Source organism: Protomyctophum bolini (assembly GCF_963924005.1).
Source record: "Protomyctophum bolini genome assembly, chromosome: 19".
Classification (NCBI taxonomy): Eukaryota; Metazoa; Chordata; class Actinopteri; order Myctophiformes; family Myctophidae; genus Protomyctophum; species Protomyctophum bolini.
The window spans coordinates 5102385-5127333 of NC_137880.1; the positions used below are offsets into that span (position 1 = coordinate 5102385).

At 44.5% G+C, this 24949-nt stretch overlaps 1 protein-coding gene across 1 annotated transcript in view; it reads left to right on the forward strand.

The window, feature by feature from the left end:
- The window catches only part of LOC308334515 (myelin transcription factor 1-like protein), a gene marked incomplete at both ends in the record, with an annotated part of 83997 nt that overhangs the window by 41402 nt on the left and 17646 nt on the right, over positions 1-24949 (forward strand). Inside the window, 10 exons of the mRNA XM_080791313.1 lie at positions 1505-1656; positions 3888-4250; positions 7016-7156; positions 11903-11993; positions 13363-13479; positions 15719-15986; positions 16017-16059; positions 19004-19114; positions 21646-21830; positions 24176-24451. Of these exons, the coding sequence (XP_080647439.1) occupies positions 1505-1656; positions 3888-4250; positions 7016-7156; positions 11903-11993; positions 13363-13479; positions 15719-15986; positions 16017-16059; positions 19004-19114; positions 21646-21830; positions 24176-24451 (1747 nt within the window). The remainder of the gene's footprint in view (positions 1-1504; positions 1657-3887; positions 4251-7015; positions 7157-11902; positions 11994-13362; positions 13480-15718; positions 15987-16016; positions 16060-19003; positions 19115-21645; positions 21831-24175; positions 24452-24949) is intronic.

The following is a 24949-nucleotide window of genomic DNA, read 5'->3' on the forward strand; positions in this document are numbered from 1 at the left end:
CATATTTGGCGGATATTTGAATATGAAAGCTTTTTTTTTACTCAAATCTTTGCTTCTGGGCATCCCCTGAACTAAATATCTTGAGATGCGCGGTTGGTGGACAATTGACATGAACATTTTTGAGAACCACAATTTTTCTTTAGCTTTTTCGCTTCTTTTTTTTAATAAAAAATGTTTAGAGGAATTTTGTAGAATTGGCCTCAGGTCTTAACACATTTCTTGCTAGCCATTTCGGGCAGAGCCTTGTGGTGCTAAGCGTGATGCATTGAACGAAGGACCTTTTCTGAGGCCCACAGTAAATGTTCACTTATAGCGATAATCACACAGCATACCTCAAAGGAAAGCTTAACTTGTCCACTCCAAAGATATGTTGATTTTACCATCTTCCATTCTGGAGATATGTACCTTTATGTAACACCTGCTTTTGTAGTAACGTACTCTTCTTGAACAGAAAGCCTAGTTAGGAGCGGTTTTATGTCAGACGCTGTGTATCGTTCAAACTCCGCTAGCCGAGTTCGTCTGCTGTTTTTTCCCCCGAGGTGGAAAGACTATTGTGAGGCGGTTAGTGTTGCTGCCCGCCTGCCCACCTCCCGTAACACAACAGCGCATTTGCATTGTTCCATCTGACCGGCGTTGATCATCATGATAAAGAAATAACCGCTCGCCGAGGGACGATACAATCCGTGATAGGTTTTTTTGTTTGAGTATGAAGACAAAAGGAGACAGAAATCTGTCTCACAATCACTCACGGTCACACTACACACAAGACCCCCGCCCTCCCCTCCCTCCACTGAAACACACAGGAGGGAGCCCCCCCTCCCTGAAACAAAGAGAGAGAAACAAGACGAGGTGCACCGAGCCGATCCGCTTGTTATGCAGCGATTCTGTTGACCTGGGAGTTGCATGGGAGTCTCAGAGCGGCCATTACGTGACAATACGCCCGTCCTGTTTTCAGGAAGGGAGGGGGAGAGGCTTTTCTTTTTTTTGGGGGATCACGTGACCGGGGCTTTGTAGCATAGATCAGAGTTGCTTAATACATTGTCCGGGCGGGTAGAAAGGTGAATGAAAGAAAAGTGTGGTATAAACATGGAAATGTCCCGCACCGGACCGTGCAGGCTTTATCTCAAATCTGCCAAAAGTCCCTTTGGCAAAACATATCTCCATTTTTACATAGTCATTTAAATCTAGGAGATCCCCACAGATATAAGACATCTTATTAACCAAAATATCCCTTAAGTCATCATATTTAGAGCAGTAAAAACAAAAAGTGTCAAACTTTGTTTCATCAAGATCACAGAACGGGCAAGATCTCTTCTTCTTAAGGAGTGGCATTAAACCTGCCAGTCTCCAGTGCTAATGTTCCTGTACCGTCCTAAAGTCGTCTCTTCGGTGCTACTGAAAATTTCTGACGAGCCAAAATCATTTCGGCACTACAGCGCTGAAACAGCGGTAAAATAGGAGTATGAATCGGCCCTAACACTCTCTGCGCGTCTCTGTGCGTCAGGTTCGAAGGCTGCCAGGAGGTCCAGCATCCAGAGGAGCCCAGGAGCTACTCGGAGATGGTTCATCTGATCAACCTGGACCACCAGCAGCTCAGCCCTGCATCCTCCCAGCCGGGGTACCCTGCGTCCTGCAGCCGGGACCCCCAAGACCAAGGTATAACTATGCTTGTTTTAAGCCATTTAAGACCTGTTGATCTATACAACCTTGATCTGCTTTTCTTTTTCTTTTTTTGGGGAAAATGTGGCACAAATCTTTGAATGTATATTCTTTCACAGCAAACATTTTTTTAACTCATTATCTTCTAGCGGGGGTCACTGGAACAAAAATATGTTCAGATGGGGGTCGGCTGGCCAGTTAGATTAAATAGTCTGAGAAACCACTGAAAGAGAAACAGTTTTTATTTTCAGAAAACTGTCATGATTTAGAAGACATTATGTAGATTCTCGCCAGGTCTTAACCCATTTTGGGCGGGCACCCGTTTTGGTGTTAGCATTACGTTATGCTTTAGCTATTTAAAAATAGCAGATCTACAAGCTCATCCTAGCAGATCTACAAGCTCATCCTACGAGCTTGTAGGTCTGCTATTTTTGAAAAATTGAAGAACGACTGACATTTTTAGAATCTGATCTCAGGTCAGAATGGGTTAATCAGACCAGTGTGTGTCCAGTGGAAACCTCGTATGAATCTGATCTCAGGTCAGAATGTGTTAATATTATACTACCTGCAGCCAGGGTTACTACACTTTTACATTACGTATTATTACTTGCGCAAGCAGAGCATGCAATACTGCGATCGGATGGGTACTGTATGATGAAATAATTGTTTATTTATGTCCGTGTCCTGCACACAATGTGCCCAACCCTCATGGGTTTATAAGACACCATTTCACAATTGCATTTACAGCATGTTTACATTACATAATTCACGCATGTACAGCATAATTCATTGTATTATACAACTCAGATTCATACAGAGTACTCTGTCTTCTTTCCCAAGCTTTATCCCAAATCTGCCAAAAGTCCCTTTGGCAAAAACATATCTCCATTTTTACACAGTCATTTAAATCTAGGAAGATCCCCACAGATATAAGACATCTTATTAACCAAAATATCCCTTAAGTCATCATATTTAGAGCAGTAAAAACAAAAAGTGAACTTCGTTTTCAATTTCATCAAGATCACAGAACGGGCAAGATCTGTTCTTCTTCAGGAGTGGCATTAAACCTGCCAGTCTCCAGTGCTAATGTTCCTGACCTTATTTGTGCACAGAGAGATTGGTGTCTATGTATGTATGTATGTATGTATGTATGTATGTATGTATGTATGTATGTATGTATGCGTGCAACGTTGGTATAAGGTCAATAATACGTAATATTACGTCATAGTGTCCCTTTTTTTCACCCCCTTATTTTTATGTAAAGCGTAATTTGTGTTTCTTAATTCAGTTAACTATAAAACATGGTCTCAGTTCTAATTTTTGTCATTCCGCCAGCGTCAGATTAACTGTGACCAGTGGTGGGAAAAGTACTCAAATATTTTACTTAGGTAAAAGTATCGATATTGTAATGCAGATATACTCCGATACACTTTTTTCGTTTCCGATCCGATCCCCATACCTCAATTTCTGTGTTAGCCGATACTGATGCCGGATACCGATACCAGTGTCGTGATCTCATGTTGTGTTTATAGCTATTTAGCTATATATATCGTGTTGTGTTTATAGCTATCTAACTATGTATCTCGTGTTGTGTTTATAGCTATCTAACTATGTATCTCGTGTTGTCTTTATAGCAGACTCCTCACTCAAATGTGCATACAGTTTGGGCAACTCCAAAGCAAACTCCACACGTCCCCAACATTTTATTTACCATACCTGTGTCGGATCGCTGGTTAGACTGGCATAATCATCACTGATCACCGATATGACCCGATATGACAAATAAGGGCCGATCCGATACTTTTCCCGATACCGATACAGTATCGGGACATCTCTAGTTACAAGTCAGAAGTCCCCCGGCATTCAAAATGTACTTGAATATCAAAAGTATAGACAGTATACTCTTTATGCAGAGATGTCTCATTTCACGTTTTCAAAATGTATACGAATCTTTTGGAAATAGCAGATCTACCAGTAAGACGCGCAAACGCGGGAAGCGAACGCAGCTGAGACCCTGCAGATCATGTCTGTCTGTCTGTGTGTCTGTCCCGCTGTTACTGTATATGTGGACCTGGCCCCTTTTGTGCCCATATATGGAGCTGAGTGATTGCTGATGCAACAAACTCCATATTTGGACGTATAGCGGGACAGACACACACACAGACAGACATGATCTGCTTTTTTACACCAACATACTTTACACCAACTGACTGTGACCCCCCCCTCAGACGAGGACACGACCTCGGTGACCTCGGAGAGGTCGGACGAGGCCTTCGACATGACCAAGGGCAACCTGTCCCTGCTGGAGAAGGCCATCGCGCTGGAGTCGGAGAGGGCAAAGGTCATGAGGGACCGCATGGCGCTGGAGCACATGTCGGCGGGGGCGGGAGGTGGGGGAGGGGGAGGAGGACGCAGGGACCACCCGGCACCACCACCACCGCCCCACCACCATCACTCCCACCACCACCACCACCACCCCAGCGCCCACCTGCACCGCGCGGCAGAGCTCAGCCCCCGCCGGAGCTGTGGCGCCGAGGAGCGCAAGTCCAGGGCCCACCACGACGGCTCCAAGAGAGCCCACTACCCTAAAGGTATGTTGTTGTTGTTAAAACCCCATTCTCTGACCCGAGATCAGATTCATAACGAGGTTTTCCACTGGACACACACACACACACTGGTCTGATTAACCCATTCTGACCCGAGATCAGATTCTAAAAAAAATGTCAGTGGCTCTTCGATTTTTTCAAAAATAGCAGACCTATACAAGCTCGTAGCGCGCCACTCGGTGGCGCGCTATGAGCTTGTAGATCTGCTATTTCGCAATAGCTATAAAGCATGACATGATGCCAACACCGAAATGGGTTCCCGTTCAGAATGGGGTTAATTATGATTATTTTCATGATTATTATGATGATTATTATTATTACTAGACCGGTGCCCAGCTGTAGAGCACCGAGAGCCGCGCCCGTTCCACCCATAATGTGTCCCTTTCATGCGCCCATATATGGAGATGTCTTATCTGTCTCTCTGTGTCCCTTTATTCCTGTATATGGAGTTCTGTATCAGGGGGGCTTAGAGTATATATATTAATAGAGACTGCACCCGATATCTCCTCCCATCCGATTGCATTAAGTTGCTCAAAAGCGCACAAGGTCGATTTCACTCCTCCTTCCGGGTATAGGAACAGAGTGCATTCTGGGATGGATTGGGCCCAAACACATGAACGCGCTGCAGCCGTTGACTATCTATCGCACGCGTTCAGCGTTCACGTGTCGTCGTGAACGTGCGCGATGCTAGTCGACGGACCAGCGCGTTTATGTGTTTATGCCCAGCGCTGCAATAACAGATTCGGCCACTATGTCCATTTCGCCTCATAGCGCGCCACCGAGTGGCGCGCTACGAGCTTGTAGGTCTGCTATTTTTGAAAAATCAAAGAACGACTGACATTTTTTAGAATCTGATCTCAGGTCAGAATGGGTTAATCGGACCAGTGTGTGTCCAGTGGAAACATCGTATGAATCTGATCTCAGGTCAGAATGGGTTAAAATATACTCTAAGGTCAGGGGCCCTGTCCAGAGCCCGGGCAGAGAGGCCTTTTGTGGCGGTTCTGGACAACCATTATGGTAAAACACGGTTCCGTACGCGTACCGGTCTCGCCGTGTCCTTTTTTGGATATTTTCAGAATCGAGGGATCCGTGAAGAGCTCTGGTACGCAGTGTGGTTTTCCTCGACTAAAACTAAGACGAAAAATGTCCGTCGACTATACCTTTTTTCATTGACGAAAACTAAATTAAAACTAAGCGATGATGACCGAAAAACTAAGACTAAAATGTACTGAGGAATTCGTCGACAAATAAAAACGAGACTAAAATGTTAGGAAGGGACTATAGTGGACAAGAGATCCAGTATAAGTCATTTTTACACTTGGTTGCACGCTGAAAATAGCAGATCTACAAGGACGTGTAAAAACATCAGCAAAGTAGCCTCTCGCTATCGGCGGAAACGTCGGTCCGGAACATCCGCACGATGTATTTCCCCAGGATACAATATTTTTTGGCTGTCTATGGGAAGTAGAACCTACCTAGGTAGCACCTTGCTGGCAAGATGGCTGCAGTCTGAATAAAGACAATAGATGGTATAGCTTCAGTGACTCATGCAGTGCTGAAGATGTAGCTGACTGTCCACGGTGTGTGTTAGATCTAGTGACTCTGTCCATGGTTCTGAACTCACAGCTCCCCGTGTGTTACATGCGGTGGCTCTGTCCATGGTGCTGAACTCACAGCTCCCCGTGTGTTACATGTAGTGGCTCTGTCCATGGTTCTGAACTCACAGCTCCCCGTGTGTTACATGCAGTGGCTCTGTCCATGGTTCTGAACTCACAGCTCCCCGTGTGTTACATGCAGTGGCTCTGTCCATGGTTCTGAACTCACAGCTCCCCGTGTGTTACATGCAGTGGCTCTGTCCATGGTTCTGAACTCACAGCTCCCTGTGTGTTACATGCAGTGGCTCTGTCCATGGTTCTGAACTCACAGCTCCCTGTGTGTTAGATCTAGTGACTCTGTCCATGGTGCTGAATGGAGCAGCAGTGCTGAATTGACAGCTCCACAACAGAAGTTTTTGAGTGGTGCTAACCACTCCTACACGCAGCAATGTCTGTCTGTATGCATGTCTGTATGTCTGTCTCTGTGTGTATGTCTGAGCACGGAAGTACCTTTGTTTTAACACCAAGTGTCACTGTTGTACAGCCTAACACACGCACTCACGCACGCACGCACAGGGTCTGGTGTCCGCGGGGGAGACAAATGCCAATAAGACACATTCTTAAGGTATTGAAAAATAGCATTGAGCTTGTAGATCTGCTACTTTTGAGAAATCGTGAAGATGTGGCACAAATCTTTGAATATATATTCTTTCAGAGCGAATGTTTTTAACTCAAATTCTTTACAGATAATTATGGGTCCCTGGATGTGAAAAAGGTTGAGCACCAATGGCAAAGAAAACTTTCCGAAAACTGCTTTAGAAGAGTTTTCTTTTTTAGAATCGGCCCTCAGGTGTAAATGTTATAATTTAGCTATTGAAAAATCGTTAAAATGTGCCTCAAATCTTTCAGGAAATTGTCAAGGTTTACAAAACTATTTATTTATTTATTTTTCGACGTCAGGCCTAAATGGGTTAACGTGGCATAATTGACATATTTCTAAATGTTATAATTTAGCTATTAAAAAATAGCAGACCGCGCGCTACGAACTTGTAAGGTCTGCTGTTTTTGAAAAAAAATCATTAAAACGTGCCTCAAATATTTCAAGGAAATTGTCAAGATTTATAGAAAACTATTCTTTTTTTCCTTCCCATCCAGACTCGTCCTCCAGCCGCATGGACAAGAAGGAGAGCAAGTGCCCCACCCCGGGGTGCGACGGCACGGGTCACGTGACCGGACTGTACCCCCACCATCGCAGTCTGTCCGGATGTCCCCACAAGGACCGAGTCCCTCCCGAGAGTAAGAGTACTATCTATATACCGTCTGTCTGTCTGTCTGCCTGTCTGTCTGCCTGTCTGTCTGTCTGTCTGTCTGTCTGTCTGTCTGTCTGTCTGTCTGTCTGTCTGTCTGTCTATCTATCGTAGGATTCACCCAGCTCACGTTTCGAATAACAGTACGAGATTCACAATGTTTTTTTTTTTTTTTTAAACACACCATTTTCCAGACCAAAGGCTCAAACGTATATATATATATATTTTTTTTTACATTATTTATTTCACACGAATCCAGTATTTCCTTCTAGTTGTGTGTACGTGTTATTGCATTATCTATCTATCTATCTATCTATCTATCTATCTATCTATCTATCTATCTATCTATCTATCTATCTATCTATCTATCTATCTATCTATCTATCTCTGACAAACTCATTTTAGTTTATGTCGTCATTTTTCATTTTATTTCCTTTGTTTGTGTCGTGTGTGTCCTTCATCAGCGTGGCCGACCTTTGCCCTTTGGCCTGTGTTGTGACGCAAACGTCGGGCATGATGCTACGCTCTGTGTCCACCTGAGGCTGCATGTAAACACACACACACACACACACACACACACACACACACACACACACACACACACACACACACACACGCACACACACACACACACACACACACACACACACACACACACACACACGCACACACACACACACACACACACACACACACACACACACGCACACGGTTCACCTTCATAGTTTGCGTGTTGACCTATACTGACATATTCTCACTCTCAAGTGACGGCTAGGTCGACAACATGGGACCAAAACGGAAAATGCTTTGACACTATAGTACACTCCATGTGTATACACTCTCTGAGTTACAGACCCATAATGGTCCACTTGGTTCCTAATTATCATCTAGCTGGGGACCCCCTGGAACTCCCTCAAGGACCCCTAGGGGGTCCCCGGACCCCACTTTGGGAACCTCTGCCTTATATAGCACACATTTTCAACCTTTTTATACCAAGTACCGCCACAGACAATATACCTGCCCCATCCTATTCAGCTATTAACACAGGAGGGAAATGTCATTTATTCATTGAATTGTTTTGTCTCCATTCCTAAGCCAATGTTGCTGCTGCTGCCGCCCTGACGGAACTCTGTCTTAACCACTAATCAGCACAACTGATGATATGTCTAATGTGATCCATCCAATCTAAAAATCTTCTATTAACTTAGGTGTGCTGTCATGCTCATTTTCAGCATGGCTGGCGACCAATTGCTTAATTGGTCAGAATAACTAGCTATATTAATATAAACATTTCGTTCCACTCTTGTCTTTTTTGAGCGGTGCGCAACCACTCCTATAGACATGCTATGTCTGTCCCTGCGGGTCCATCGGGTCTGTCCCTGGGTGCGCCTGCTCCGAGCACGAAAATAGCGTGATATAGCGTTTGTTCACCACCAAGTGTCACTGTTGCACAGACACTCAGACACACACAGGCCAGGGAGGAGGTTGTGTACAGTACAGTACAGTACAGTACAGTACTAGTACTAGTACCACCGGTGGTTGGGAGCCTCTGCCTTATAGGACAGGTTATAATGGTGACACAGAGGCGCGTAGCATCTCTTAGGACCGATTATATGCTGACGCAGAGAAGAAGGAAGTCAAATCTATAAACGAGCACATTGGCGCGCGAGAGAGTTTTCGCTCGTAGAGCGCGTCGTGTACGAGATTGAATAGAGTACACACATTTGACAAGTCTTATATCATCAACCTCACTGCTATACACCGCCGAAACGTCACGCGGCGGCGTAAAGCCGCGTGTGGTCCAATCTGTCCCCGTTAGTCGTCACCCGCTTTTTTTTACAACGCAAAATGGGTTAAGTCCGTCGTATACGCACTGTCAAAACCCATACTGCATGTTTCTAAAGGGATGTTTCACTTTGAGACATGTTTGGGGACATTGCAACGTCCAAACCCCGGACAGTTTTTAAGTTGCTTGATTCAGTTTTAAAGGTATTTGGTATTCATTACAAACCCATTGCAACTTCAAACTCCATTTTAACTATAGGGCTGGGACTTGAACTGATTAATTTCAGAAACAATAATGCGATTAAAAAAAAATGCACTCATTTTAGTTTGGTTTTTGCACCACAGAACCTTTGTCACTAGACGAATTTCAGGCGCAAAAATTGTATACCAAAATCGTTTTTAACTGAAAAATAAATGCTTCTCAGGTCAAATATTGATATGCGATTAAAATGTGATCAATTCATTACAATGTATAAAAAGGTAGGTGGCTCAATTCATTACAATGCCTCAAATGAATCTACTGATAGATCGCAATCTACCTTTTGGGCACCCCTGGTCTAGGGTGTTCAGAAAAGCCTGAGTAGATAGTTAAAATGACACAGACATAACCCAAACATAACCAATTTGGACACTCTCAGACTTACAAAGTGGATCATTTGATTGTGTAAAGGTTGTAAATTTGTTCCTGGTGTTTTCCCTATACTCACTGTGACTCATCATCTTCATAACGTGACAATGACTGTGTGTTTATTTCCTTACTAATTGTCTTAATAGTGATACTAAAGACATGCATATTCAGCCAAGGGTGGGTATAGCATTTAGTAACATTTAAATCGCTTACATTTAAGTAACTTTCGGGAATAAATTGTACTTAAATTGTACTGGTTTTAATGGTTAACATATACCTTTTACCTTTTTCTCGACTATTTCTGTGAAGACAAAAATGGGGCTGTTGCTCCTACATGTAGGCAAAATGCAAAAGGAGTAAAATGAACATTTCTGTATTATTTGGCTACATTCCTTTTGTGCAACTTAATACAAATACTTAAAGGGAAACTTCACCCTTTTTGCAAAACTATATAATTATGTTAAAGGACCACTTCACCACTTTTCAACCTATCTTCATATAATAGGTCCTCACTAATAATCATGTCAGTCTGTGTCTCATAGGAGGGCTGTGGGAAGTTCAGAAACCATCTTCCAGTGACATCATCGATGGGGAATACAAGCTAATAATAACTGCAGGCTTTCTAGTCCTGAAAAGTTGCAATGCGAAAATGGAAGCCATCGTTCTCATGATAATGAAAATCTAAATACTTTTGTAAAAAAATTCTTGTTTAAAAAATAATCTGCCTAATGATGATGTCACTGGAAGACGGTTTCTAAACTTCCCACAGCCGTCCTATGAGACACAGACTGAGTAGAAAAAAATCGTGCCATTTTTTCATGATTATTAGTGAGGACCTATTATATGAAGACAGTTTGAAAAATGGTGAAGTGGTCCTTTAATGACGTTTAGAACACTTGTGTCCATCGACACTCTGACACCGAGCTATAACAAATTGGAACCTCTAAATGTACTCATACCCACCTCTGGTGTCTGTGCATGCTGCTCTGCAGTGTCTGCACCGCTGCTGTCTCTCTGAAATAACAATTATTATAGTTGTCCTCCTAACCAGAGATATAATAACCTATAGATGCCTCTTTCGCCGCTGCGGTTCATTGGAGCGACCTTTGTGTCGGACGGAACTTAACCCATTTTGGACTGAGGTCGATGATTAAAAAAAAAGGCTTCTAAATCCTAACATTTTTCTGAAAAAGCCATGTTTCTATATGTCAGTGGTGATCAACCTTTTTTCATGTCAAGGACCCCCAGAATTATCTCTATTGGGCCACGGACCCCCCAGCTCTAAATATGTAGTTCCAGGCACCCCCCCCCCCCCCAGAAGCAAATATTTTAGTTAAAAAATGTTCGCTCTGAAAAATATATATTCAATGATTTGCGTCAACATTTTAACGATTTTTCAAAAAATAGCAGATCTGCAGATCAATTGTAGATCTGCTATTTTCCAATAGCTAAATTATAACATAATGTTTAAAAAAAAACACCAAAAGGAGTTCCCTCCCCCAGAATGGGTTAAGTGCATGTGCGGAAAGTATAGCCTATACAGCTGCCACTCAAAGTGACTGATACTGCATGGCCAATGGCAGCGCGTCTTTTCCCCCGTCACTCAATCAATTCAGTTCAAAAGGAGCTTTATTGGCGTGAGAAAAGAAACGTTTTACATTGGCCTCTGATTGGCTTACATAATACAGACGCCCTCAGAGCCGAAGGAGGCGTCTATACCTGTCTGTGTCTATACTATACTATACTATAGGCATAGCAGCAGTGGCTGAAAAAATCTGCCATTCAATATTTTCTCCATAGAGATTTGCAAACATTTTTATATCAATTATTTTAAGCCTGTTAAGAATCAAGCCAATGCATGGATCCTGGTGAATCATGACCATAACACATTTGGTATTGTGATTCATTTGTAAATAAAAAAACAAAAAAAGGATATATATATTAAATAGTAGTATATCATATAATTAAATATTCATTTTTTTTCCCTTCACAGAATCAAAGGTTTTATGCTCGTCATGATTCACCATGGATCCTATAAGAGGTCTTGATTATATAGGCTTAGAATAATTAATGTAAATTATGTTTTGCAAAATGTCTCTCTCAAAAAAAGAATGGCAGCTTTTTTTCAGTGGTGCCGGCAAACCACACCCACTGCTATGCCCTCTAACTATGTTCCTAACAACAACACCTGTGTCCTAATTAACTCCTCCTCCTCCCCCACACACACGCTCTGTCTGTCTGTCTGTCTGTCTGTCTGTCTGTCTGTCTGTCTGTCTGTCTGTCTGTCTGTCTGTCTGTCTGTCTGTTCTGTCTGTACTGTAGTTCTGGCGATGTATGAGAACGTGCTGAAGTGTCCGACCCCCGGGTGCTCCGGGCGGGGCCACGTGAACAGCAACAGGAACTCCCATCGCAGGTGAGTCACGTCACGGTCCAATCAGTGTTAACCCATTCTGACCCGAGATCAGATTCTAAAAAATGTCTTCTTACGTCCTGACAGTTTTCCATTCTGACCCGAGATCAGATTCTAAAAAAAAAATGTCTTCTACGTCAGTCGCTCTTCGATTTTTCAAAAATAGCAGACCTACGAGCTTGTAGATCTGCTATTTTTCAACAGCTAAAGCATAACGTAATGCTAACACCAAAAGGGGTTCCCGCCCCAAAATGGGTTAAGTTAACACCAGATTCTACAAGTGCGACCTCCATCTTTTCACCAGAGGAAAAACACTGAATGTATTTAATATTTTCACGTTAGCTATTTACCTATTTTGTAAAAAAAAAAGGACATATTTAGCCCCATGTTCGAATGCCCCCGCCCCCCCCCCCCCTGTCAAAAATAGCTAAAACGAAAGAAAGCAGCGAAAAATAAATAAAAAAACAAAAAACAAACACTCATCATCTTTTACTTTGTCTAATATCCTGACCTAAAACATGAACCTTGGTTGAAAAAGAAAAAAACTGAAGTTGTCCTTTAAACTCTTTAATCAAAACACTATGACTGAACTAAATCGAAATCTGCTTTCAAAATCAATACCGTGTCCAATGAAAAGACCATGCCGTCTATGCTTCACACCCCGTGTCTGTTTTAGAATCTGATCTCAGGTCAGAATGGAAAACCGTCAGGATGTAGAAGACCTTTTTAGAATCTGATCTCAGGTCAGAATGGGTTATCAAGAGAGATCAACAGCGACAGGGACTTTATACACATGAGGAGAACTGGTTTGTGGACTATATGGGGGAGAAAGAAAGAGCTCAAGGTGGATTTATACACCAAATCCCTCTCGCACGCACGCACACACGCAGCCACGCACGCACGCACGCACACACACACACACACACACACACACACACACACACACACACACACACACACACACACACACACACACACACACACGCTATGGGAGACAGAGTGTTGTACCTTTCCGTCTGCAGGCCCCAGTTATATGGAACACCTCCTCTGGGAACAACCTCTCTCTCTCTCTCTCTCTCTCTCTCTCTCTCTCTCTCTCTCTCTCTCTCTCTCTCTCTCTCTCTCTCACACACACACACACACACACACACACACACACACACACACACACACACACAGACACACGTGATGTTTACCATTACCACTTTGTGTCAGTTTTGTCCAAACTTTCCTATTCTCACAGACTCATGTTGAATTGCGTGCGTGCGTGCGTGCGTGCGTGCGTGCGTGCATGCGTGCGTGCGTGCGCGGCGACACACATATCTCACATCCTCATAACACATGCTGTACGTGTGCCTGCGTGTGTAAGCAGTTTGTCAGGCTGTCCCATCGCCGCGGCTGACAAGATAGCGAAGGTTCACGAGAAGATCCACCCCGCCGACACCTCCTCCTCCTCCAAGTCCAACCAGGCCTCGGACCGCGTCTTGAGGTATACTATACCAATGTTGTTTTTTTGGGCGGCCATTTTTTATTTTACTTTTAGTCAGTCTTTTGAATTATTAATTTATTTTCCTTTGGTTTTAGTCACATTTGAGTCACCAGGAATGTCTTAGTGCCGGTGTAGTTTTAGTCGACTATACATTTCGTAAGATTTTAGTCGACTAAATCTGCGGCTGATTTAGTCGACTAAAATGTATTTCGGCCCGGACTTGATGCCGTCGTAAATGACTTGCTGGAAATAGCATGATCTACGAGCTGCGACGCGTTGTGAGCTTGTAGATCTGCTATGTTCAGCATGCAACCAAGTGTATAAAATGACTTATACTGGATCTCTTGTCCACTATAGTCCCTGCCTAACATTTTAGTCTAGTTTTTATTTGTCAATAATATTTAGTCTTAGTTTCAGTCATCATAGCTTAGTTCTCATTTAGTTTCCATTTGGTTTTCGTCAGTGAGAAAAGGTAGTCGACGAACATTTTTCGTCTTAGTTTTAGTCGACGAAAACAACACTGACCACCTACAATGACCTATGACCTCCAATGTTAACATAGTATAGTCTTTAGGTTTAGGTTTTTAGGTTTTAAAAAAAAAATAATATATTACAGTCATAATAACAACCCATCTGCAGATCTACTCACACATGTAGCCAACTGCAAATTAAATTACTGCGTTTTTGGATAAGAGTGTTTGTGTGTAGTTTGCTTTAAAGACTAGCAGAGAAGGAGATTTGTTCCGTCTAGAATCAACAGCATTCCAAAGAGTAGACCCTCTACATCCTATTGAGAACTGCCCAAGGGAAGTACGACAATAAGGTCTTTGGTATGACCCAGCCTGTTAGAAGAAGACCTCTCTAGGTCGAAACGTCGGTTTCGATGTGACTCTTTTTTTGACACGGCGGCAAGACTGGAGAGGAGAAAAAACTGTTACGTTTTTTTTAATCCAAAATGAGTTAATAGCACAGACAGACTCTTCACATACTACAGCATGTCTGAAACAAAATGTCAGAGCTGACATCGACATGTACATATGAAATAAATGCTTGGGGTGTAATGTTAGAAGTCCACGGCAGTGAACCTTCCAAGCCTGTTTTCTCAACTTTCTGCAAGACATTGTTCTATATATGCCATATCTCCAAAACTGGTGGGTCAAACTGAACAAACCAATATGTCAATTTGAAGCCCTGCTTTCACATGAAAAACCCTAGCCTCGGCCAGGAACGCATCGTGGCTACAAGTGTGCCATTTTCTCTGTACGTGCCCATCGGCTACCGGCCTACTTGAGAACGATGCAACTTGGGAACCTACTAATACCCGTTGTCAAGTGGACTGGTTAAGTAGGCTAATCAATTGTCAGGTGTGGGTAATTCCCATGGCAATCACTTGGCCGAGGCAGAGGCTGGAATTTTTCACAGGTGAGGGGACTTAGGCTGATTAGGCCCACTGCATGGCAGAGCCTGAGCAGAGCCTTTTGTGGTGTTCCCTGGAGAACCGTGCATGGGTCCGCCTAAACTCGATCCCGGGCACGGCACTCCCTGTGGGGGGGTGTGGAACGCGTGTGTCGAATGTGAAGTCAGCGGGGCAAACGGTTCTCGAGTTATACGTGCATTACGACCATACACACATGCAGACATGCACGCACACACGCAGAGACCTGGCACATAAGCGCATTCATAGCATAGGATAGTTACTTTCCAAGGCCAGCAGCGCGTCATCGATAAAGGTGTGCCCCTTTACCGCCCCACAAATCCTCTCTCTTTTTTTTCTCTGTCGTTTTGCGTGACGGTTCTTCTTCTGCAGTGTTGTTTTTGGCAGCAGATTTCAATTTTTTTGTCATAGTCGTTGGAATGCAACTTCATTTAGTTTTAGTCACATTTTAAGTCACCCGGAATGTTTCAGTGTTAGTCTAGTTTTAGTCGACTAAATATCGTGAGGCTTTAGTCGACTAAATCTACACATGCCGTCGTAAAATGACTGTTTTTAATTAACCACAACTAATCGTAAAATGACTTATACTGGATCTCTTGTCCACTAGTCACTTGGTTCCAACATTTTTAGTCTAGTTTTTATTTGCTGACGTATATTTATAGTCTCAGTTTTAGTCACCATAGCTTAAGTTTTAATTTAGTTTCCATTCAGTTTTCCATTCCATTCAAGACGGACATTTTTCGTATTTGTTTTTAGTCCACGAAAGCAACACTATAGTGTTCTTCGTCTTCTTCCCCCCCGCAGGCCGATGTGCTTCGTCAAGCAGCTGGAGATCCCGCAGTACGGCTACAAGAACAGCGGCCCCACGGCCACGCCTCGCTCCAACCTGGCCAAGGAGCTGGAGAAGTACTCCAAGACCAGCTTCGAGTACGCCCCGTACGACCACGGCCACGGGGGAGGCGGCCACAACCACCACCAGGCCTCCTCCAACCACGCCTACGGCAAGAGAGGAGGAGGAGGAGGAGCCCCCCCCCCGCCGTCGGCCGCCAGGGGCCCCCACCACCACCACCACCCCCACCACCATCACCACCACCACAACAACCACCACCACCACCCACGAGACACCTCCCCCAAGGGATACGACGGTATAAAACACACCTTACACACTTAAGACTAAACCACACCCATCAGAGGTGTGGCTTCCATAGGTACCTATAGGTACCTTTAAAAACCTTTAGAAACCTCTAGGTGTCAGGCCGGTAGTAAGGAATGGAACACCACTGTACGTTCTACAGAATGTCCTCTGAATCAGACGATGGAGAGGGCCACTATTATTCACTCCAAGAGGGGCCACATTATATATTACTGTCATAGCAAAAAAATTAATTGCCGATCTAAAAAATCAGCTATTTTTGTTTTGCTGTATTTCAATTGAGTGTCAATTTTTCGTCATTCTTTTATTGGAATCCTGAAGAGTTGCCTTTTTATTTAATTTAAAATGCATTTTACTTACAGTTATGTTAACTTTATGAACTAAATACAGATGCATATTTATTGGACATAAAAACAGACAAAACCATTTGAATACTATAGTCATTAAGCTATATAGACTGAAGTAATTAAAGTGGGTCTAACAGCTGAAATCAATAATATATGAGTATTCTGATATTATCCTGTGGGCCGCTTGAGGCCCCCGGGCCGCCAGTTGCCCATCCCTGTTCTAAATAATGCATGGAAAACAGGCGACCCACGTCTTTGTATTTAGTTCATTCAAGTTAACAGAACTATAATTAAAGGCATTTGAAATTAAACAAAAATGTTAGTTTTCAGGATTCCAATTTAAAAATTGCAAAAACAATTATTCAGGATTTAAATTAAAATAGTAGCAAAAAATCTAGTGGAAATCTAGTAGCCCTCTCCGTCGTCAAAGTCGCCCACCCCTGTTCTAAATCGTGTTTCTATATCAGTGGTTTTACAATTATTTCATGTCAAGGACCCCCAGAATTATCTGAATTTGGCCGCGGACCCCCTTCTGCAAATATGTAGTTCCAGGGACCCCCCAGAAGCAAATATTTGAGTTAAAAACTTTCGCTGTGAAAGAATGTATAAATATTCAATGATTTGCGCCACATTATGAGCTTGTAGATCGCCGAGGGTCTTCTACCCTCCCAGCCATTGTAAAATACCCGGTAAGCTGGGGCCTCGAGTGGCTTATTGCTTTTCTAAAACGGTTACAAACATATAGCAATATTAACCTAATAAAACTATTAAATTCACAAAAGTAGCTACGCTACATCACTTCCTTGTTTTGCTGCAAGTATAGGCTATGTGACGGGAGAATAGCGCTTGATGTCTTTACGGGGCTGCCTGGAGCCACACATTGCCTGGAGCCGGGCGGTGCTTAGACGCCCGCACGGCATGTGTTTGCAAAGCAATCAAGCGCTCCCCTTCCCTAGTACAGCTACAGAGATGCGGAATCAGCTGCGAAAGATATAAAGTGATTGAAGGTGTGGGTTATCGGTGAAATTTACACCGGTCACGTGACGGTAACCAGTCAATCAGAATCAAGTATTGGGACTACCCGTTTTTCTACAGCTAAAGTGTTAACATAATGGTTAAAGTGAACAAAAGCCATAAGGTGACACAGACGCAAAGAAGTATAGCAGATCCTCGAGCTCGAAGTGACGCGTCATTATTTCAGACAAAGGTCAATATTGCACATAAAGGTATAACATCTAATAGTTCGGCAGCCGACAAGGCTTCTTTTGTTAATTTAAAGTGGGACATTTGGTACATAGTCTTTTTTATTGGCCTAAAATATTATCTATATACTGTACATACATTCATGAATCCACTTGCTGACCAGCGTTCACTATTGGGCAATTGTTTTATAGGGCTTTCTCGTGACCCTACCATTAACATCCTATGGGATGTCAAAAATGTCAAAATTTCCTTTTGCTTTAACGCATTGATCGCGGGAATCGTTTTTTCTACGTGGTTTCGAAAATAAACAAAACAGTAGTAACGTAGCCCCGATATGTTCCCTCAGACCCTATGTTCATTCTTTAGCTCATACAAAAGCCAATTACCGACGAAGGGTAGATGGGATCAATGTGTACTTTTTCCTCATAAACGTAGACATTCAGGGCTTTCATTCGGTGTATAGTATGTATAGGATATTTTCTGTGTTCATTTTTATAACTGCCTGTCAACGCCTGACATAAAACGGTCCCTAACTAGGCTTTCTGTTCAAGAAGAGCACGCTAGTACAAAAGCAGGTGTTACATAAAGGTAAATATCTCCAGAATGGAAGATGGTAATATAAAAAAAATCAATTCTTAATTGCAGTGGGCAAATCAAGCTTTCCTTTGAGGTATGCGGTGTGCGTCTCGCTATAAGAGAACATCTGCTGTCGGCCTGTCGGAGAATGTGTGTAATCCACGTAACCCGAGAACCGTTCGCCCCGCCGAATTCAAATTCGACACGCACGTTCGTTCCACAGCAGTTTTCTACTGACGTCATGTCCTTCCACTTTCTGGTCGTCATCTATTCTTCGTCTTAACACTAGCATGACTGAGAGGTCATTTCGACCGTTTTTTAAGTGGTGCAACCACTTCTACATCCAGCTTTGTCCGTGTACCTGTGTACCTGTGTACCTGTGTACCTGTGTATGAGCACGAGTATGTTACATATTTATACCAGTAGGGGGCGCCAGAAACAGAGAGAGGGGTAGTGCTGTGTCTCTAATGAGAGAGAGAGAGAGAGAGAGAGAGAGAGAGAGAGAGAGAGAGAGAGAGAGAGAGAGAGAGAGAGGGGAGGGGAGTTGCACCACTTGGTTCACACAGGTGTGATTTTGCATTTATTTTGAAGTTGATTATCTTTGCGACGATAGACAAGCCAACAGAGGCCATAATCGATTGACACATTGATAGACAGACAATCGAACGGACAGACCGATCGGCAGACCGATCGATCAATAGAAACGCTATGGCATTATTGATCTGCAGTTTTTTGCTATGTTGAAGAGAAGTAAAATGGTAATCGACGTCGTTGTTCTTTTCTTTTTAACCCCGCGTCCCTGCAATACAGCCAAGCGCTACAGTAAGACGTCCAGTCCTGCCTCCAGCACCACCAGCAGCTACACCCCCAGCAGCACCCCCAGCAGCCTGGGAGGAGGAGGAGGAGGAGGAGGAGGGATGGGTGGAGGCCACGGGGACGGTTGGTGTTTTAACCCATTTAGGCTTGAAGTCGAGAAAATAAAAATGTTTCTATATCAGTGGTGTCCAGTCAAGGATCCTGAGAATTATATGTAATTGGCCTCCGACCCCAATCTGGAAATAATGTTGTTCCAGGGACCCCCAAGAAGCAAAGATTTGAGTTAAAAATGTTCGTTCTGGAAAAAAATATATATTCCAAATTTGCGGCACTTTTTCACAATTCTTCAAAAAATAACAGACCTACAAGCGCCACTCGGTGGCGCGCGCTATGAGCTTGTAGATCTGCTATTTTTCAAAAGCTAAATTATAACATAAGGTTTAAAACACCAAAAGGCCACGGGGAAGGTTGGTGTTTTTTTTTTAATGTTTCACCTCTTGTTTTCTGTACTGGTTGGAGGAGGAGGGATGGGTGGAGGCCATATACACTCTCAGAGTTACACACCTCAAGGACACTGGTGTTTCCCAGTGAGCCCACATGCATATTAGCAGCACCCTGACTCTGGTTTGACCAGAATGGAAAAGAGCCTTCATTAGTAATACTGGTAACACCTGTGAAGGAAGTATAGGGAATTAAAGCGTCCCGAGTTCTTTCCAAAATGGCGTGTGTGTGCACAGAGCCCATTGCTGTGATTGTGATGTCCACGCCATAGAGTCTTAAAAGGATAGAGACTGATCGGGCGCGAAGCTCCGCCCCCCTCCGCTATTCATGTCAGTGGAAGTTGCTCAGTGGCGTTTTGAAGCACCCGGAAGGACCGTCTACTTCCGCCTTTTTTCGCCGATTCAGCATTTGGGGCACCACATTTTGGTGCCCAAATGCGGAAGTGCAGCTGGGCTTTAACATTGAGCGCTCGGTTGCACGGACGTTTCCTCGTCATGAATCCACGGGTCCGCCTGCAGTCCTTTTCCTCTTACCACTAGGGCCCAGCGCCTCAACGTTGGAGTGGCTCACTGGCCCCTTGGTCCATGCCAAATTCGGTAAATAAACATAACACTACATAACGGATGGAGGTAGGGGTGGAACGATTCATTTTTAACAGCGATACGATACATTTTCGATGCGATGCGATACAAAATCACAAATGGTTTACGATCGTCGGGGGTTGCTCGCCGGCTCACCATGGACAGCTCTCTGGCCTTTGGAGATACGGAGCATTGAAAATCGGATAAAAAACCCCAAAACATTGCTGTTGGTGAAGGAGGAGGGCTATGCTAGCCGGAGCGATGCTAAAAGGTAAACAGAGCACGGTGGCACAGTTGGTAGTGCTGTCGCCTCACAGCTAGAAGGTCCTGGGTTCGATTCCCGCTCGGGGCGCTGTGGGTGCTGGCGGCGTGTTTCCTCCTCCGCGTCATCAGTGCCCATACCCGAAGGCGGGGTTGGCGAAAGGGCCTTTCTGTGTGGAGTTTGCATGTTCTCCCCGTGTCCCCTAGGGTAGGTACCCTCACAAAAACATGCAGTAATCCTGGTCTCTAAACTGCCTCCCCCTGGCCAGCCGGGGCGCCTGATGGAGGGGAAAGGAACTGGTTGGAATAACGTGTTCCTTCCACGCGCTACGTCCAACCAGGGAAACTCCCCCCTGTCAGGTGTAAAGGAGCAACTTGGACACTCAAGCATGAAGGAAGCATGAGTTAAGTCCGTTGCTCTCCCCAGGTTGGCGGAGGGTGTGTAGAGCCCAGGATCACATTAGATGATTGACACAGGGGTGAAAAATGGGTTACAAAATCGTGGGATAAAAAATATATAAAAAAAAAAAAAAAAAGGTAAACAGAGCGACCACGCGTTCATATATGGATTAAACATAATGTCTATGCTTATAAACGTAGTTGGCAAGAACAGGTGGTTGGGGATGTTTATAAACGTATTTGGCAAGAAAAGAAAAAAAAAACACTTCTCAGGTCAAATATTGATATGCAATTAAAATGTGATTAATTTCGATTAATTAATTACCATGTCTCAGATTAATTATATATTTTAATCGAGTTCCAGCCCTAATTATTTGCATTGCAAAACGATTCGATATTGATTATTTGCATTGCGAAATGATACGATACGATACAATGTCAATGATTGGGGTTAAACATTTCGATATATAGGCCTACTTCAATTCTTGACATTTTAATGGATTTTTTGATGCAGTTACTATAATATGCTATAATGTAAATATTATTGTACCAGTGTTGACGTTGTCGACTAACATTATATGACAAAACTTTCGTCAACTACCTTTTTTTTACTGACGAAAACTTAATGGAAAATAAATGAAAACCAAACTATGATGACTCAAACTAAGAGTAAATTTACTCCACCGAGTGGCGCGCTACGAGCTTGTAGGTCTGCTATTTTTGAAAAATCGAAGAACGACTGACATTTTTTAAATCTGATCTCAGGTCAGAATGGGTTAATCAGAACAGTGTGTGTCCAGTGGAAACCTCGTATGAATCCGATCTTAGGTCAGAATGGGTTAAACTAAAATGAAAATTTCCTGTCGAAATCAACACTGCGCTACTCCCCTATAGGTGGAGGTCACGGAGGAGGAGGAGGAGGGGGAAGAGGAGGAGGAGGAGGAGCCGACAGCAGCGCCAGCAGCACCTGCAGCAAGAGCAGCTTCGACTTCAGCCACGGAGACATGGAGGCACACATGGCCGCCACCGCCATCCTCAACCTGTCCACGCGATGCCGAGAGCTGCCGCACGCGCTGCAGGTAAATCGATCCAGGGGTGTGGCTAAGAATCTGGGGGTTGGACTATAGGTCCAGAGGGGTGTGGCTGAGAAGAGTTACCCAGAGGTACCCGGGGAATCCTAGAGGGGCCCAATTTGACCCGGAGGAAGAAACGGACTGTTCCCCACTGTATGCGCACAGCGACGCAACGCAACGCACGGCACTTGTGCACCCCTGCGGTTGATTTCGTCAAACTAAAAAGGAAACAAAAAAGCTATGATGACTAAAACTATGAGACTAAATATATTCACTAAATATATTCACATTTTTTGTCATCAGTAGAGATCAGTCTCTACTGATGACAACAAATGTGATGTTAGGAATCGACTAGTGGACAAGAGATCCAGTATGAGCAAAAGACACAAGTCATTTTACACTTGTTTGCAATGCTGTGGCGCGTTGTGGTCGGCTATTGATCGGCTATTTTCTGATCAGCCATCAATTAGGCCCGCCGAAATACATTTTAGTCTGGACTAAAACGTTAAAACGTTCTAGGTGAATAAAATGTTACTCAAAGTAAATGAAAACTATTGAAAAGACTATGGCTAAAACTAAAATCAGAATTTGCTGTCAAAATCAACACAGGTGTGCGCGCACGCGCGGCGCACACGCGACACACCCATGCACGTGCCCACACACACACACACACACTATCTCTCTCTCTGTCTCTCTCTCTGTCCTTGGTTTTGCTCTGATTCTCTGTGTTTTTCGTGACTCTGGTTATTTTTAGTTCCATGTGGAGGTGAACAGTTTAACAGCCTCTCTCCTCCCTCCTTCCCGGCTGAACAAACACCCGTGAATGAACGTGTTCTGTCGAACCCACGAACAAACACCCAGAGCACTGACTGCCTCTGGTACACCCAGAGCACTGACCCATTCTGTCTGCCTCTGGCTGGTACACCCAGAGCACTGACCCATTCTGTCTGCCTCTGGCTGGTACACCCAGAGCACTGACCCATTCTGTCTGCCTCTGGTACACCCAGAGCACTGACCCATTCTGTCTGCCTCTGGTACACCCAGAGCACTGACCCATTCTGTCTGCCTCTGGTACACCCAGAGCACTGACCCATTCTGTCTGCCTCTGGTACACCCAGAGCACTGACCCATTCTGTCTGCCTCTGGCTGGTACACCCAGAGCACTGACCCATTCTGTCTGCCTCTGGCTGGTACACCCAGAGCACTGACCCATTCTGTCTGCCTCTGGTTGGTACACCCAGAGCACTGACCCATTCTGTCTGCCTCTGGCTGGTACACCCAGAGCACTGACCCATTCTGTCTGCCTCTGGCTGGTACACCCAGAGCTATAACTACTGTATACTCTGCTGACTCTACACACTGGGGCGTTTGGACCGACGGTCCCATACAGTCATGAGTCCGACACCCTACTATGGGGCTTTCACTTCTAGTGATTTTTGAGTGGTGCGACCACTCCAAAGAAACAGCAATGTCCGTCTTCACCTATGTGACTATGAGTACCAGTAGGGGCAAGAGTGGCGCTGTTGTGCCAGAAACAGAGAGAGAGATAGAGAGAGAGAGAGGGAGGGAGAGGGGAGTTGCACCACTCAGTTCACACAGGTGTGATTTTACTATTTGACTAGTTGCCTAGTTTACTAAACTAGGCAACTAGTTTAACTACCTATTACTATTATATTATTATGTTTTATAATAATATTTGTACATATATTAAAAAGGTGAACATTGGTGACTATAATCTCTTATCAACACAAAGTATAATAAACAAATAAGAAACACATGTGCAATGAAGGGAAATGTGTATGTATGCTAAGACATCTTTATTTGTTTTCACCACCGATGCTGCTGGCTTACTGGTATACTTGATTTGCTTTGAGAGAAATCAGCAAACAATACAATGCAATATTGAAAGACCATAAAAACCACAACAAAAATCTAAGTTTGCTTTATTGAAGCAAACATATTTTGCGGCTCCAGATGGAATTGCAATAATGTTTTGGTCCAAAAGTGGCTCTTTTGAACATAAAGGTTGCCTATATACCCCTTGCCCTGCCCAAACCCCAACCCTACATATAACCTCACAGGAAGCCACGGGTGAGTTTTAACTTATGGGCAGTCCCCAACCTGGCTGCAGTCTGTCTGTCTGTCTGTCTGTCTGTCTGTCTGTCTGTCTGTCTGACTCTCTCTCTCTCTCTCTCTCTCTCTCTCTCTCTCTCTCTCTCTCTCTCTCTCTCTCTCTCTCTCCCCCCCCCCCCTCTCTCTCTCCCCCCCACTCTCTCTCCCCCCACTCTTTCTCCCCCCCTCTCTCTCCCCCCCCCCCCCCTCCCCCCACCACCACCTCTCTCTCTCTCCAGAGTCCAGACGTGGACATGGAGGACCACAGCAGCAGCGGGACGACGGTGCCGATGGAGCCGTCGCTGGGCGGGACCCCCCCCGGCGGGGGTCCCGAGGGCAGCGGGACGGCCAGCGGGACGACCGCCGCGGTGCTGACCCCCCTGACGCCCATGTCGCCCCAGCGGCGCCAGGCCCTGCTGGGCAGCCGCAGCTGCTATGGCGCCGCCCTGGAGGCGGCGGCGGCGGACCCCTGGGAACAACTGCACCACGCCGTCGACTACACCAAGATCAAAGAGGTGAAGGGAACGGCATACACGCGCCGCAGCAGTGTTTGTTTTCGTCGACTGAAGATGGAGCTATAGCCGATGAGAACTTGACGTGTGTTGACGTGTTGTTTTCGTCGACTGAAAACGGAGCTAGCCGATGAGAACTTGACGTGTGTTGACGTGTTGTTTTCGTCGACTGAAAACGGAGCTAGCCGATGAGAACTTGACGTGTGTTGACGTGTTGTTTTCGTCGACTGATAACTGAGCTAGCCGATGAGAACTTGACGCGTGTTGACGTGTTGTTTTCGTCGACTGAAAACTGAGCTATAGCTGATGAGAACTTGACGCGTGTTGACGTGTTGTTTTCGTCGACTGATAACTGAGCTAGCCGATGAGAACTTGACACGTGTTGATGTGTTGTTTTCGTCGGCTGAAAACTGAGCTAGCCGATGAGAACTTGACGCGCGTTGACGTGTTGTTTTCGTCGACTGAAAACTGAGCTAGCCGATGAGAACATGACACGTGTTG